Below are 14421 nucleotides of genomic sequence, written 5' to 3'. Positions count from 1 at the left end.
AACGAGATGAAACTTTTTCTCCATCTTACTAACATTATTATAAAGCTCCTCACAGATTTTCATATTTTTTTGGATGGTGAATCTTCAGATAAAATATATTTACCTATCTTTTCGGTGTTATGATTTTGATAGTTTTTTGTGAATCGTCCGATCTCAAAATGATATGAAACTTTTACCCCATGTTCCTGATATTATTATAAAGCGCAACACAAATTTTCAGATTTTTCCGGATGGTAAATCTTCAGATAAAAAATATTTATCTCCTTTTTTGGTGTTGTGATTTAGATAGCTTTTGTGAATCGTCCGATCTCAAAACAAGGTGAAACTTTTACTCCACGTTCCTGATATTATTATAAAGCTCCACACAAAATTTAAAATATTTATGGGTGGTGAATTTTCAGATAAAAAATAATTACCCTTCTTTTTAGTGCTCTGATTTTGATAATTTTTGTGAACCGTTCGATCTCAAAATGAGATGAAACATTTTTTCCATGTTCCTAATATTATTATAAAGCTCCTCACAGATTTTCATATTTTTCTGGGCTGTGAATCTTCAAATAAAATATATTTACCTATCTTTTCGGTGTTATGATTTTGATAGTTTTTGTGAATCGCCTGATCTCAAAACAAGATGAAACTTTTACCCCATGTTCCTAACATTATTATAAAGCTCCACATAGATTTTCAGATTTTTCTATATAGTGAATTTTCAAATAAAAAATATTTACTCCTTTTTTTGGCATTCTAATTTTAATAGTTTTTGTAAACTGTCCGATCTCAAAAATACCTGAAACTTTTAAACAATGTTCCTGATATTATTATAAAGCTCCACACTAATTTTCAGATTTTTCAGGGCTGTGAATCTTCAAATAAAAAAAGGAAAAATAAGCTCATATAGCACAGTTCTTTCCGTATTTTCACTTCATAACACGTTTTTAAAAGTTGTCACGATCTAGCACAAATCACCATTTTATTCCCGAATCTAGCACACCGTTATACTCCGTCTAACGGTGTTTAACGGTTTTTAGACGGAGTTTAACGATGTGCTAGATCCGGGAATAAAATGGTGATTCGTGCTAGATTGTAATAACTTTTAAAAATGTGCTAAGAGGTGGAAATAAGGTAAAAACTGTGTTATATGGAGTTATCTTCCCTATTTTGAAATTATTTTTTTAAAAAAACTTATACTTTAATCTCTTTCCTAAATATAGCAAAAAAAAAAGACAAAGAATTAGGAATTAAAAATGACAAACTTTTTGGATTTTTGTTAAAGTCAGTTGCATGCGTCTTTTCAATTAAGTTTTTCATTTTTTTAATTAAATTATTTATTGAAAAATAAAAATAATAAAAAAGGAAAAAAATACGTATTAATGGACGAAGTAAGTAGAAGTCATTGGGTGCACAATGCTGAACGTTTAACACCTTTATCTAGCTAGTAGTGGTCGGCTTCGAATGCTCCTCCCTAATTTGTCTCTTAAAATAAATTACCGAATTTCAATATTGTGGAACACAAGGGCAACCCAACCTTGCCCCTAATTCCTCATCAAGCATCTTCATTTTTATTTCTTTTTTCTTTATAAATTTTCTCAATTCCTTATATTTAGAAATTATTTTTATCGCCTAGAATTTTAAATATATATATTTTTAAATGGAAAGTTATCAGAAGTTGAAAGTGGCCATAAATAATGTTATTGTAAGCATTTCCCCTTCCTCTTCCCCTTTCCACTTTCCCCTTTGATAGCTCCGCCCAACAGTAAAACCCAAACTTCATGCTTTCATCGGCGCGTTCGGCTCCGATCGGGAGTGTCAGCATCACTGCCGCCACCACCATATAGCTGGTGGTGACTTATTTCAGTTCCTTTACCTTCTCCCCTATTCTCCTTCCTCTTCCCCTTTGACCGGGCAATGGAGACCAGATCAATAAAGATGACGGCTCTTACTCCACGTCGGGCGATTTGTGGTGACCAAGTCTGAGGTTAATTTCGCTGCAAAGGTCGTTGTTCCGGTTGATGGCTCGAAGATCCTCCTTGATTGGTTCATCATCAGGATTGTTGTCACTCCTTTGAGGCGTCTTCGTAGTCTTATCCCTTGATCCGTGGTGGAGATGGTGCTTTTTGGTAGCCCGGAGGTCGAGCGGCCCTCCTCCTTTTCCTTCCCGTGAAGGTTCGTGTAGTGAAGATCTCCGCCTCCCCTCTAGAATTCGCGCTGCAAACCCTCTTCCTCTGGTCTGAGCTAAGGCAATGTGTGCGAAACACAAGATGGCAACGGCGAGACGACATCAGTTGTGGCGACCTGGCATACCAACTGGCCACTACCAACCCGGACAACAACCTTGATCTTCTCTTTCCTTTCTCGTTCCGGTGGCTGCAACACCGACACAATGGCCGCACCCTCCTTCGACCTGACCTCTCTGACTGATTGACCTCACCATCCTTCTCTCTGGAGACGAATTCTTCTCTCGACACCCCATCTACTCCCCACGATGGTATCCTTGCTAACGAGGAGGATTTTCAGCCCAAATCCATATCAACAAGTCCAAGTTCGAAGAAACACATATTGCATATATCAAGGAAATATTATTGGAAAGGGAAGATGAGATGTCTTGATTCATAGATTAGGAATATTACTATTTTAATTATGTAGTATATTTTATTTAGATAGAAACATATTTAGAATTAGATATTACTTCCAACTTTAGTTTGAGGCAAGAGTCTTTCGTTTCTTATTTTGGAACAATTACTTGTTTTATTTTAGGAAGTTACATGGTAAGAGTCTAGATTCTAATTTCTTATTTTAGTGTTTTCTTAGTTGTCTTAGGCCTATATATATATGTAGTCCATCTCATTGTACCAGAACAACTAGAACTTTATATCTCAGCATCAATAGTATTTCTTGGAGAGATTTTCTCTTCTCTCGTGGCCCTTTTGGGTGTTATTTGTCGAGTTTAGACGTGATCTATTCCCTTCAACTCTATATTCAGATTTAGGCACGAGAAACTGTGATCCACGCTGTTAGAGTCGCCTAAATCTGATATGGAGAATATAACTATTCATAACCATCCTTAAGAACAGGGTGTGTTTTACTGTCATGGAGCAGAGAGTCGGGAGGCTTGATGCACTCAAGAAAGGCAACAATTGGAACGAAGAACACATAGTCTCAACACAACGAGTTTTTCCTTATAAGTCACCCTTCGTTCGACGCGTTCCTTATGGGTTTTGTTTTATTGATGATGATGAAGATGAAGCATATCATCGAATTAGTAATTCTCGTGGAAGAAGAGGATATATATATGAGTTGAACGATTATCATCTGAAAAGAATCACGATTTTTAATGGAAATACGTGTAACGAGAAGTTTCTTGAGTGGATTTCTGATGTAGACGAGTTCTTCGACTATTATGACATCCCCGATGATGGAAACCGACTTGATCGAGTTATTTATCGCTTAAGAAGCAAAGCTTCTACTTGGTGGGAAGAATTGCAACAAGATCGTGTTGAAAATGGCAAACATCTAGTTTTTACTTGGAGGCATATGAAGAGATTACTAAAGGCGAGATTTCTATAAGAAGATTACCAACAATATTTAGTTCTCCACGACCGAAGGTACATGTAAGAGCAGATAACTATACATGAGCATACAATGGAGTCATTAAGTTTCTCCAAAGACCATGCATTGAGTGAGATGAAAGAGCCAACAAATAACCAAGGAGGTACAACCAACAGTTCGAGCTTGTTTCATCCTCAAAATAAATTTGAGCACGACACCAAGGCCGACACTGAGGAATCAAAGGAATCGCGAGTAATGCTCGCTCCAGAGTCGCCATCCAAAGAGTGAGTTAAGGAAACGCCAAAGAAAAGTGATGTTCTGAATAAAGAAGTCTCTAGAAATGAGGATAAGAGACCGCAACTAATGGACTGCAAGAAGGAGCGAATTCAGGAAGTTTCTAAGATTGTCGAGACTCCTAAAAAAGTATATGATATCGAGGTGAAGAATGAGTTAACTCCAGAATCACATGAGTTGCCTATATTGATAGTGAAGAAATTATCTTTTGAAGAGAAGTTTCCAAATATGTCATCGATATTAACATTGAAATTTCAAGCTTTGGCGAATGAAGATCCATCCATACGAGCGATTTAACTTCATGGTGATTACAATACTCTAAGCACATTGAAAGCTCGAGGATGAGCTTTTCACAAGAGGAGGAGAATGATAAGGAGGATTTCAGCCCAAATCCATATCAACAAGTTCAAGCCCAAAGAAGCACATTTTGGATAAAATCAAGGAAATATTCTCGTAATGTGGAAAGGAAAGATGAGATATCTTGATCCATAGATTATGAATATTACTATCTTAATTAGGTAATATATTTTATTTAGATAGAAATATATTTAGAATTAAATATTACTTTCAATTTTAGTTTGAGTCAAGAGTCTTCCGTTTCTTATTTTAGAACCGTTACTTCGTTTGTTTTAGGAAGTTACATAGTAAGAGTTTAGATTATAATTTCCTATTTTAGTGTCTTCTTAGTTGTCTCAGTCATATATATATATATATGTAGTTCATTTCATTGTACCAAAACAGCTAGAGCTTTATATCTCAGCATCAATAGTATTTCTTGGAGATGTTTTCTCTTATATCGTGGCCCTTTTAGGTGTTATTTGTCGAGTCTATACGTGATCTATTCTCTTTGAGTTTAAATTCAGATTTATACGCAAGAAACTATGATCCACGCTGCGTTACTCGCCCACCTCAACAAGCGATCGAGCTATCAGTCCGTTTGTCCTACCTCCTAACTTCAAAAACTGACTTTTTGTGGCTTGCCAACTTTTTTTGTTGGTCTTTGCAGGTCTCAGCTCCCCATGTCGTAATCACTGGTTTGCACCGATTAAGGGACCTTCAGCTTCCTTGGTTTGATTACTTAGGGATTAGGCTATTGTAATCGCCGAACTGAATCGATCAAGGGGCCTTAGGCTTCCTTGGTTTGATTAATTGGGATTAGGTAGGCTGATTATGTTCGTTGATTACGATTGTTAGTGGGATCTTATGCTTGGATATTGGTCGGAAACACTCTGACTACCCCACATCATTATAAAGTGGAATTTCATCATGAATTTAGGATGTTCTCTTTCCCGATTACTATCTGAGTCCACGATGAAATTTTGTTAGCAGGTTGTGATCGGAGTGTATAGTTTTATGATAATAAACTGCAGTTGTATTTGATTTTCTATGATGTTTTTTCCTATTATCCTTCGTGATTTGCCTGTAGGTTAAACTGTTTGTTTCGTTCTTATAATTTTCGATTGGACATTTTATTTTGTATCCGTTTTTGCTGTGGATTAATAAAGGATCCATTTAACTACTTGAGTTAAAAAAGAAGAAGAAGAAAGTGGCCGCAAATAAAATAGTTTTACATTGGGTTTTTTTATTATATTTAGGAAATTGAGTAAAGCATTTTTTTAATTAAATTTAATTTATTACGAGGAGAGAAAAAAACAAAAGAAAAAAAAAGTAGAAGTCATACTTTATTAAGTTATGTACGGGAAAAAGAGGGAGTCGTAATCGGGGAACTGACGCCGAGAGACCCCACGGGTCCGCTGGGCCGACAGCTGACGTGGCGGCCTCTGTTTGCTACCACGCTAATACAGTGTTTCATGCGGCGCCACCATCTTCCCCTCCGCCATGAGATTGGGACGACACGAGACAGGACGAGGCCCCACACACACTCTGCCAAAAGCTGAAGAATCTTCAACTTTCCCCCCCTGCTCTCTCCTGCTGCTGCCGAACTCCATCCGGGCCTTCATCTTTTCTTCCTCGATCCTCCCTCCTTCCCTCCCTCTGCGATCGCCGGTTCGGGAGGTGGAGTTTGATTCCTGATCGAAAACCGTTTGAATTTTTGTTTTGGTGGTGCTTTGCGGGTTGATTCGGCTATCTGAGGTCTTTGGATCGGATGGCGATGGAGGACGACGCAGAGAGCTGCGGCAGCCGGCCGGCGGACTCGCACGCGCCCCAGCAGCAGAAGCCTCTGGAGCAGCAGAAGCTCGAAGTCTATAGCGAGGTGCTCCGCCGGCTGCTGGAGTCCCGCTGCGAGGAGGCCCTCCTCCTTGGCTTCGACGATCAGCTCTGGGCCCACTTCAATCGCCTCCCTGCTCGGTGCCGTACTCTATGCAAATCCCTACTCTCTCTCTCTCTCTCTCTCTCTCTCTCTCTTGCTGATCGGCCCTGAAATTCGACTCCTGAATTTTGACTGACCGCCGCTAAAAGATTGATTGACGAATTGAAAGTCAAATATTATGCCCCCCAAAAAAAAAAGTCAGCTCCTTGAGGAGGGTCAGCAAGCTCTACTATTTCGTTAGCTGGGAGACCCAAACCCCTTTTCTTTCCACCATTCTCATCCGCATCATTATTGAAGAAGATAATCCTCGTACCTTAATTTACGTGAATTTCCTCTGTTTTTGTTACTGTGTGGAGTAGAACACGAAGTGCAGTGTCTTGAAACTGTTGGGTTCAAATGAAATGCCCCTGAAAATTGTTTCCTGAGGATTCTGATTGCTGCAATGCAGATACGCGCTGGATGTTAATGCGGAGAGAGCAGAAGATGTCCTCATGCACAAAAGACTGCTCAAGTTGGCTGAAATCCCAGCTAATCGACCCGCTTTTGATGTCCGCCTCGTCCAGGCAAGTTGATTTCATTTCAATCCGTCAGGCTACCCCGCAAATTCCTACTTATTGTTTTTCATGTCCCCCTGAAAAGGGTATTCGTATTAGGCTCTCATCATCCTCCTCATCAGAGCAGGCGAGCAGCCATTTAATCAAATCTGGAATGTACTTTGAAATTTTCCAGTAGTATTAGTATTTTGTGTGATGTAATTCAGAAGGCATGACATACAGTACGGAACAGTTACATATCTTGTAGACTGCTTTGCTGCCTCACGTTTGGACCATAAATGAGGGCAGTGTGGCTGTAAATCTTGTGAATTTGCACTTGGGTTTACGAACTGTGTTCAGGCAATTCTCTAGCAATGCCCAAAGTGACTTGTACTCCAAGTGAAAGTGATTCTATTATCTCTTTATTATAAAGCAATGAAAGCTTGCAAGAGTAAATTTTACTGGTTTTAAGTATCTGTGTGTACACCCATTAGTTCTAATAAAGTATTATCCATCCAGGATTCTGGCCATTGTAGAATTCTTCTATTCTCTTTTGAACGAACATCTCTTTTTCTAAAGTTCCAAAGGATCAACTTTATTCTCTGGTTGGTTTGAACATATATCTATCTTGTAGAAATCAAACATTTTTCACTGCAAAAAAAATAAAAATTTGTGGACAATCAGATACGCCCCTTCCATATACTTCCTGGCCTGCGTGGTTCTGCATGATTCCTGCTCGATCCAGTAAATTTCTCCTTCAATGCAGGTTAATTCTAATATCAGTGGAAACTCAGTTGATTCAAGCAATTCAGATTCGCCCATGAGTGAAAATGCTCAGACTCTCTTAAATTACTCAAGTAGACAGGGGTATACTTTGTTATTGTCTCTAGATCTTTTATGAATCTCATAAGGTCAACGATTCTATCTTTTGTTCCTCCTTAAAACTCTCCTCTCATGTCTCTCCATTGGTGCCCAGAGTTCACCTACCACCTACGTTTGGTTCAGCAGCTAGTCTGGAAGGACATGATGCACAAGCTGACAGACATACTGTTGAAGATGGAGATAGTGTCGTGCATTCGTTGTTACAATTTTCACGGTAATTTGGATTTGTCCACATGGTTGCTTGGCTATTTTATGTGGGAAAATTTGTGTTGCACCTTATCCTTATGCCTCTTCATGATAAAGTTGTTAAACGAATTGCCTTTGTGAACATACAGTTAAAATTTCTCCCAGACACTTTTGCTGTGATTTTTGTACCTGAAAAGAACCTACTCTCGATGAGAAGAGCCTTGGCTTTCTAAACTATTAGTAAAGCGCTAGCACGCACAATGAAACTTTTTACATGAATGGAGCAAGTTTGCATACATTCAAATATAACATTTGAACAGCATTTTCAAGTTCTTCAATGTCCAAGTTTATTGCTTTCAACTGTACTATATTAGGGATTCAGAGTGCAAAGTTGTTCTGACTTATTTATGAGATTCCATGTTTCATTTTAAACCCATCGTACTGTTTCATTCGCACTATACTCACCATGTTGTAGTTCTTTCGTTGTCCCTCTTTGCATCTTCTGCATTCTAGAGATTTCCTTTCCCACACCCTCCCTTTCCCCCCTCCCCCCCTTGAAATATAAAACTTCCACTTCTGTCATCACTAAGGCTTCTTAATTGTGCCTGAGCATGCCCTTTATATTTAGGAATACCCAATTGTGGGCGACTTTCTCCACTGCTTTGTCATTATTTAGCAGCTGAAATCGCCTATAAAAAATCTTCTCTTTGAATTACTGTATCTATAATTATTGCCATTGTGATGAAGATCATATATTTAAGTATGCATATCTTTTCAATGATGATATGTTCTTCATTTATTACTTTTGATCTTGTAGGCCCATGCATGAGATTACCTTCTCTACTCTTGATAAGCCAAAACTCCTCAGTCAGGTAGTAGACCAAACTTGTCTGATTAACAGTGGTTTGTTAAGTTTTAATTGTAATCTCAGAAATTTGAACCCAAGGTTCATAAAGTGCATAATCCATTTTATCCGTGCAGCTGACGGCTTTACTTGCTGAAATTGATCTCAATATACAAGAAGCTCATGCCTTTTCCACCGTCGATGGGTTCTCTCTTGATGTCTTTGTCGTTGATGGCTGGAAATCAGAGGTAGGGTCTTGATATTCTCAGCAGATAAACTTTGAAATGAAATGTCTTGTGGCTATATGAAGCACAAGTGACACTGGGAATGCCACAAAGAGATTATGGTCATAAGTTCTCAATGTCTTCTCATAAGTCAGCTTTGTCCCCTCTCCAATGCTAATGCCTCAATGTGTAGTTTCTGATATGTCAGGACTATCATATTCATTGTTTATATAACATTATGTGGTGAATTGGAATACCGCTTGGTAATCATTCATCTTCTTTGTCTTCGCAAGCCTCATCTATTGTCCTGCGTGGGGTCCAAGCTCATGCTGCCCCTTATAGAAATTGTTCTTAATTGTGATATGAAAGTTATTCTTAGTTGCGATGATTGCAGTTGATCATGACTGATAGGGTGTACATCCTTTAAAGTGTGATTTCTTTTGTTTTTTTTTGGGGAAAAAAAATTCCAGAATTCTTTTTCATTGCTCCTTATGCCATGCTAGATAAGCCTGCCAATATCAGATGCAGATCTAAGCTTTAAAAGTTCTCGTCTTCATAATTTCTTGCGGTAGTAATGTGCCATCATAATCAAGTTGTAGAAAAACTAAGTATGTTGCAATATAATAATTTTATATTGATCTCGGAGAAACATGTGGTTTTCAAAGTTCTTTCTACATGTTTCTACACGCCGCTTTTTCGGTAAATGTGCTGTTTGTTTGTTTCTTTTGCTCAGTCTTAATGTATATCCTACTTCTTTTCTAGTGCTACGCTATCTTCCAATCTATTCTTTTAATTTTATACACTTCTCTGCTTTTAGAAAAATAATGTCAAACTACATCAGCCAACCTGCCTCTTAAAACAGACCAGATGAGTTGTCACTTGTTGCCTGTCCACATATTGACTCACATACTTGTGACTTTCAGGAAACCGTGGAACTAAGGAAAGCGCTGGAGAATGAAATACTAAAATTGAAGGTATTTACCTGTTTTATATAATCTTGTACTGTTCAGATGAAATTCGCATCTGTTTCTTGCCAGAAGAATTAGCAGTGTCACCTAATTCATTATGGTTAAATATGTCACTGCATTTTGATAACCATTAAATAAGTTGGAACTATTCAAAAAGTGCTTTAATGAACATACTGGCTGAAAATATGTTGACTTCTGAAACAAATTCTGCTGGTTTGTGCTAGTGTATATTTGGTTGTGCTGCTGTTTCCTAATGGGTTTTCCAGTTTGCAATCGCACGTTTTCATCCTTTTCCATTTCTGACAGCGTTGAGGAACCTCCTCTTATTGTTTGTGTCCCCTTGATTATTTATTTTACTGTCTAGATATCGGGAAATTTGATTAGTTTTATGCACTTGCGTAGGTTCTTATTTTGAAAATGATGACTCTTAACCTTTTCCCTTTGTTCTCTTTGAACGGTAACTTTCTTTAACTTCGTTCAAACTTATTGAGGACCACTTCTTTTCAAGTTGCTGAGTGACTTATGGATTGTTTAAATTGTGGTTTCCTTTTTGAATTTTCTTATCTTGATGCCCATTCTCTAATTCTCTTGCAGGATCAGTGTCAGTCCAAGCAGCTGACACTTGCATCTGTAGGTGAAGAAGACCAAACAGGAACTGAATTTGTCCCTATTGAAATTCCTAAAGACGGATCTGATGTCTGGGAAATTGACACCAAGCAGCTGAGGATTGGTGAAAAAGTTGCATCTGGATCCTTTGGGGATCTGTAAGTTTTATGGCTTTTCTGCTTGTACATCTTCTATTCAAATTATGAACAAGTTCCCGGTGATAATATTCCTGAGGCAATGCAGTTATAAAGGCACATACTGTAGCCAAGAAGTGGCTATCAAAATCCTGAAGGGAAATGTCAGTGCAGAAATGCTGAAAGACTTCGCTCAGGAAATCTATATAATGAGGTTAGTCATAATCTATACGCGAAGTTGCTGGTATTGATTGATTTTGTTTCTTTAAGACGGTGCGCATACATCCAACAGTTGTAGATCAAAGTCTTGTTTACATGGAGTTGGGTATGATTGCAAACAATCTGCCTGTACATTAATTGATAGGATCATTTTGTATCATGAAGATTATATTGCAGTAACAACCTGCCTGTCCATCTCTGGAATAAATTCCAACTTAAAAAATTATCGTTTTGTTGTAAATTGCTTAGCAACTTTTAATGAAGCCGTGAACTCTCGGATGTTGTAAAGTGCAAGGAGAGGACCTTGTCGTTTTTTGTTTTTGTTTTTGTTTTTTTTCCCCTTGCAGCTTCTCTTGATCTGCATGTCTTTTTCTGTATAATGGCTTGTAGGAAAATCCGGCACAAAAATGTTGTTCAATTCATTGGAGCATGTACGCGACCACCAAGGCTGTGCATTGTGACAGGCATGTTTTTCTAAATCAATGCTGAATCCACTGAAAGTAACTTGGTTTTCAATGACTGTCATTTGACTTTTATGATGGATATTATTGTTGTGAGAGTTAAAGATTTGCAATCAGAAATCTGGATCGTGGATCTAGCCATGGAATTAACCATTCCGTAAAAGGTGGTTCCACAGGAGCATTGTGTAATAAGCTGCCTAATTAGGAGTTAATAAAGCTTCGTAGCTGCAGAATTGTCATGTCACTTCTAATACTGTCATATTGATAAGTTGACATATCCGTTTATTATGAGGAATTTTCTGCTTATTGGATTTAACTTTTGTGCTATATGTCAAACTGATAAATTATGTGTTTCTGCTGTGCCAGAGTTCATGTCTAGGGGAAGTGTATATGATTTTCTGCATAAACAAAAAGGTGTTTTTAAGCTGCCTGCTCTCCTCAAAGTGGCAATCGATGTTTCCAAGGGAATGAACTATCTCCACCAGAATAATATAATACACCGGGATTTGAAATCTGCCAATCTGCTGATGGATGAAAATGAGGTAATCTCCATAGGCATCTGTGGTGAATTGCCATGAGTGTGTGTGCTTTGAGTTGGTTTTTTTCAACTTGTGCTAAATCTGGTGGAGGAAATATCTTGTTTGGTTGCATGAAAACTGATTGCAGCATTATCGGTGGGGTCTCCTCGACTGCAGGAACGGCAAAGGAAGAAAAGCTAAAATGGATAGAGCATAGCTTCTTCTCTCATTGTTTGTTTTTTCTTTTATAAGATAATGTTTCACATCCAAGGATAGGGTTGAAATGAGTATGATAAAGAAGAATTAATTTCCCATGTTTACCATGGATTTAGCCTAACTGATGAGTCATCACCTTTACCATGTCGGTTACAATCATATTTTAATTTATTGTACTTAGTTATCCCCAACTACTGTCGGGTCTTTCCTTTAGATAAAAAACCAGATATAACTGCTTCATCCATAGAATGATATTGATACTGAATGTCAGCTGTTGCAATATTTTTTTAGGGAGAGGCATATTATGTCGTTTTTCCTGGTCCCAGATTCAGTATTTTATTAATTCAGTAGTTTGAACTAAGGATAGGTTACCAAATGAAAAATGTTCATTATTTCAACTGCTTTGGGAGAATTACATCATGTCTGTTATTTCGTAGCTGTGCCAGAAACTCAAGGTTCATTTGGAACTTTTATCACAATAGACAACAAAATTGCTCTTAGCAGCGATGCATTTTTAGAATGGTTTCTGAAAATCCAGAGTGGATGGCAGTCAACCTCCAGTACCTGGTGGTACTAGTAGATAGTTGGTAGCAGTCGCGGAGGCAGCGAACTGGAAATGACTTCTATTTTGGGAAACATGAAAATCTGAGTATCCTCAAAAGTTTTTCCTGAAAGCAGGTTTTTTCTGATAATTACTGTAAACAATTGCGAGAACTATGTTGGTAAACACGCTAACAAGTAAGAAGAAAGTTTTAGAATGAAGTTTGAACAGACCCAAAGTTTTTGACGTCATATGTGCCTTCTTATTTACAACAGGTTGTCAAGGTTGCAGATTTTGGGGTTGCCCGAGTGATCACAGCTGAAAGTGGGGTCATGACTGCTGAAACCGGAACCTACCGATGGATGGCTCCCGAGGTACGCCTTTCTCTTAAGATCAAAATTTAGTCGATCAAACTTCGCTTCTAGCAACTCTTTTCTTTACATGTTTCACTGAGAAGGACCCAACTTAAACTGTTCATTTGATAAATGAAGGTCATTGGACACAAAAAATACGATCACAAGGCGGATGTCTTCAGCTTTGGTGTTCTCCTGTGGGAGCTTTTAACTGGCGAAGTAAGAGCCTCGTTTTTATTGGGAAACAATCTTTCGAGGCCACTTTTGCTTTTGTTTATTCTCTAGTAGCAAAGTTGATTCAGTTAAATCTCCTGAATGTAATGCAGCTTCCTTATGCTTACTTGACGCCATTGCAAGCGGCTGTCGGTGTGGTTCAAAAGGTATTATTGACTTGCTTCATCTTTAAGCTTCAGTCAAGTAAGTATATAAAAAAAAAAATCGTGTAGGAGCAGTCAGTGCAAACTCGTAATTCTGGATATTTCTTAAATGTGCATTGAAGATATTAAACTCTGATCTCAAATTAATTTGTTATATTATTCTTAAAATTCAGTTAGGACCCATAAGATACCACGATGAAATATTGAATTCATGAACGTTAGGCCCAGTTAAGATGATTTTTTTTATTTACTCTGTAAAATCCGGCTGTTCAAAGGAATTTAAACCATGAGTCCATAGCTTGACCTGTTCAATTTCTGCCCGTTCTGGAAACTGAGTCTACTGGTAAAGGAGTGATTTTCTCTGTTTGTGAAATGACATTCTGTTTGCTCTCCATCAATCAACTGATATATTAGGGTCTGAGGCCTACAATCCCAAAGCACACCAACCCAAAGCTCGCTGAGCTCCTTCAAAGGTGCTGGCAGCGGGACACAAAGCTCCGACCCGACTTCGGTGAGATCTTGGAAATCCTTCAGCAGATCACAAGAGAGGTAAATGAATCATCAACTGAGAGAGACCAGTATACTTTCACATTGAGAAGTAAAATTCTTACAATATGATATCCACCGGACAGGTTGAAGAAGGGGGAGAAGATCGGCACAAGGATAAGTCTTCAGGCAGAGGATTGTTTTCGGCATTAAAGAGGATCCATCACTGAGGTTGGAAGCTGTAAATACTCTTAACCTTACAATAGGCGCCCTGAGACGAAACCGAAGTCCTTACTTCATCTGTACAGTAATTTTCTATCGTAATTAAGTGAACTTGCAATCGGGTTTCCATCTATCTGTTTCCATGTATCTTTCCTTTAATTGTATTTGTTCCGGCGCACTTCGATGGAAGTTGTCAATTCGATGATTCAATAAATTATGTGTTTTGGTTTTCATTTGGTTTTCTAGTTTGAACTATATAGTTATGGTAACCTATCAAAGTGGTCCTGGCCATAACTTGGCAATCAATTTCACGGCCACTTTGCATAAGCATGCCATCACTATTATTAATTTTCTTCGACTTGTGACTGGCTGTACTGGATAGAATATGTGTATAGGTTGCTTATCGTGTGATTGCTTTTCGTTATACCCTACTGATCTTGGCTTTCTGTGAGGAAGCTTTTGTTCCGCCTCATCTTCGGGCAACGCATCTTTTGATAGTTGGGATACCCTAATGGACATTCTACAAAGTGGTCTGCCTT

The 14421-nt window shown here is 38.2% G+C and overlaps 1 protein-coding gene across 2 annotated transcripts; it reads left to right on the top strand.

Moving 5' to 3' along the window:
- Window positions 1-5579: 5579 nt before the first annotated feature.
- LOC116210841 (serine/threonine-protein kinase STY17-like) lies at window positions 5580-14115 on the top strand. 2 transcript variants are annotated; one of them, XM_031544930.1, is made up of 16 exons: window positions 5580-6150; window positions 6561-6675; window positions 7412-7512; window positions 7622-7741; window positions 8531-8585; window positions 8695-8805; window positions 9705-9755; window positions 10344-10513; window positions 10599-10703; window positions 11099-11172; window positions 11536-11711; window positions 12720-12818; window positions 12936-13016; window positions 13124-13177; window positions 13589-13723; window positions 13807-14115. In XM_031544930.1, the coding sequence occupies exons 1-16, from the start codon at window positions 5948-5950 to the stop codon at window positions 13888-13890; spliced, it is 1734 nt and encodes a 577-aa protein (XP_031400790.1). In that variant the 5' UTR covers window positions 5580-5947; the 3' UTR covers window positions 13891-14115. The 2 variants fall into 2 exon arrangements, with proteins under 2 accessions (XP_031400790.1, XP_031400791.1); XM_031544931.1 differs by lacking the exon at window positions 7412-7512 and having other exon boundaries at window positions 6139-6150.
- Window positions 14116-14421: the final 306 nt, after the last annotated feature.

The sequence above is a fragment of the Punica granatum genome, chromosome 6 (assembly GCF_007655135.1).
Source record: "Punica granatum isolate Tunisia-2019 chromosome 6, ASM765513v2, whole genome shotgun sequence".
NCBI classification, from domain to species: Eukaryota; Viridiplantae; Streptophyta; class Magnoliopsida; order Myrtales; family Lythraceae; genus Punica; species Punica granatum.
The sequence above is the reverse complement of the archived record's forward strand: the minus strand, read 5'-3'. Positions and strand labels throughout refer to the sequence as shown.

Coding starts and splice junctions, on each gene's coding strand:
- LOC116210841 (XM_031544930.1), top strand. CDS start 5,948: ATGGCGATGGAGGACGACGCAGAGAGCTGCGGCAGCCGGCCGGCGGAC. Junction 8,586..8,694: donor AGCCAAAACTCCTCAGTCAG/GTAGTAGACCAA, acceptor TTATCCGTGCAG/CTGACGGCTTTACTTGCTGA. Junction 9,756..10,343: donor ATGAAATACTAAAATTGAAG/GTATTTACCTGT, acceptor ATTCTCTTGCAG/GATCAGTGTCAGTCCAAGCA.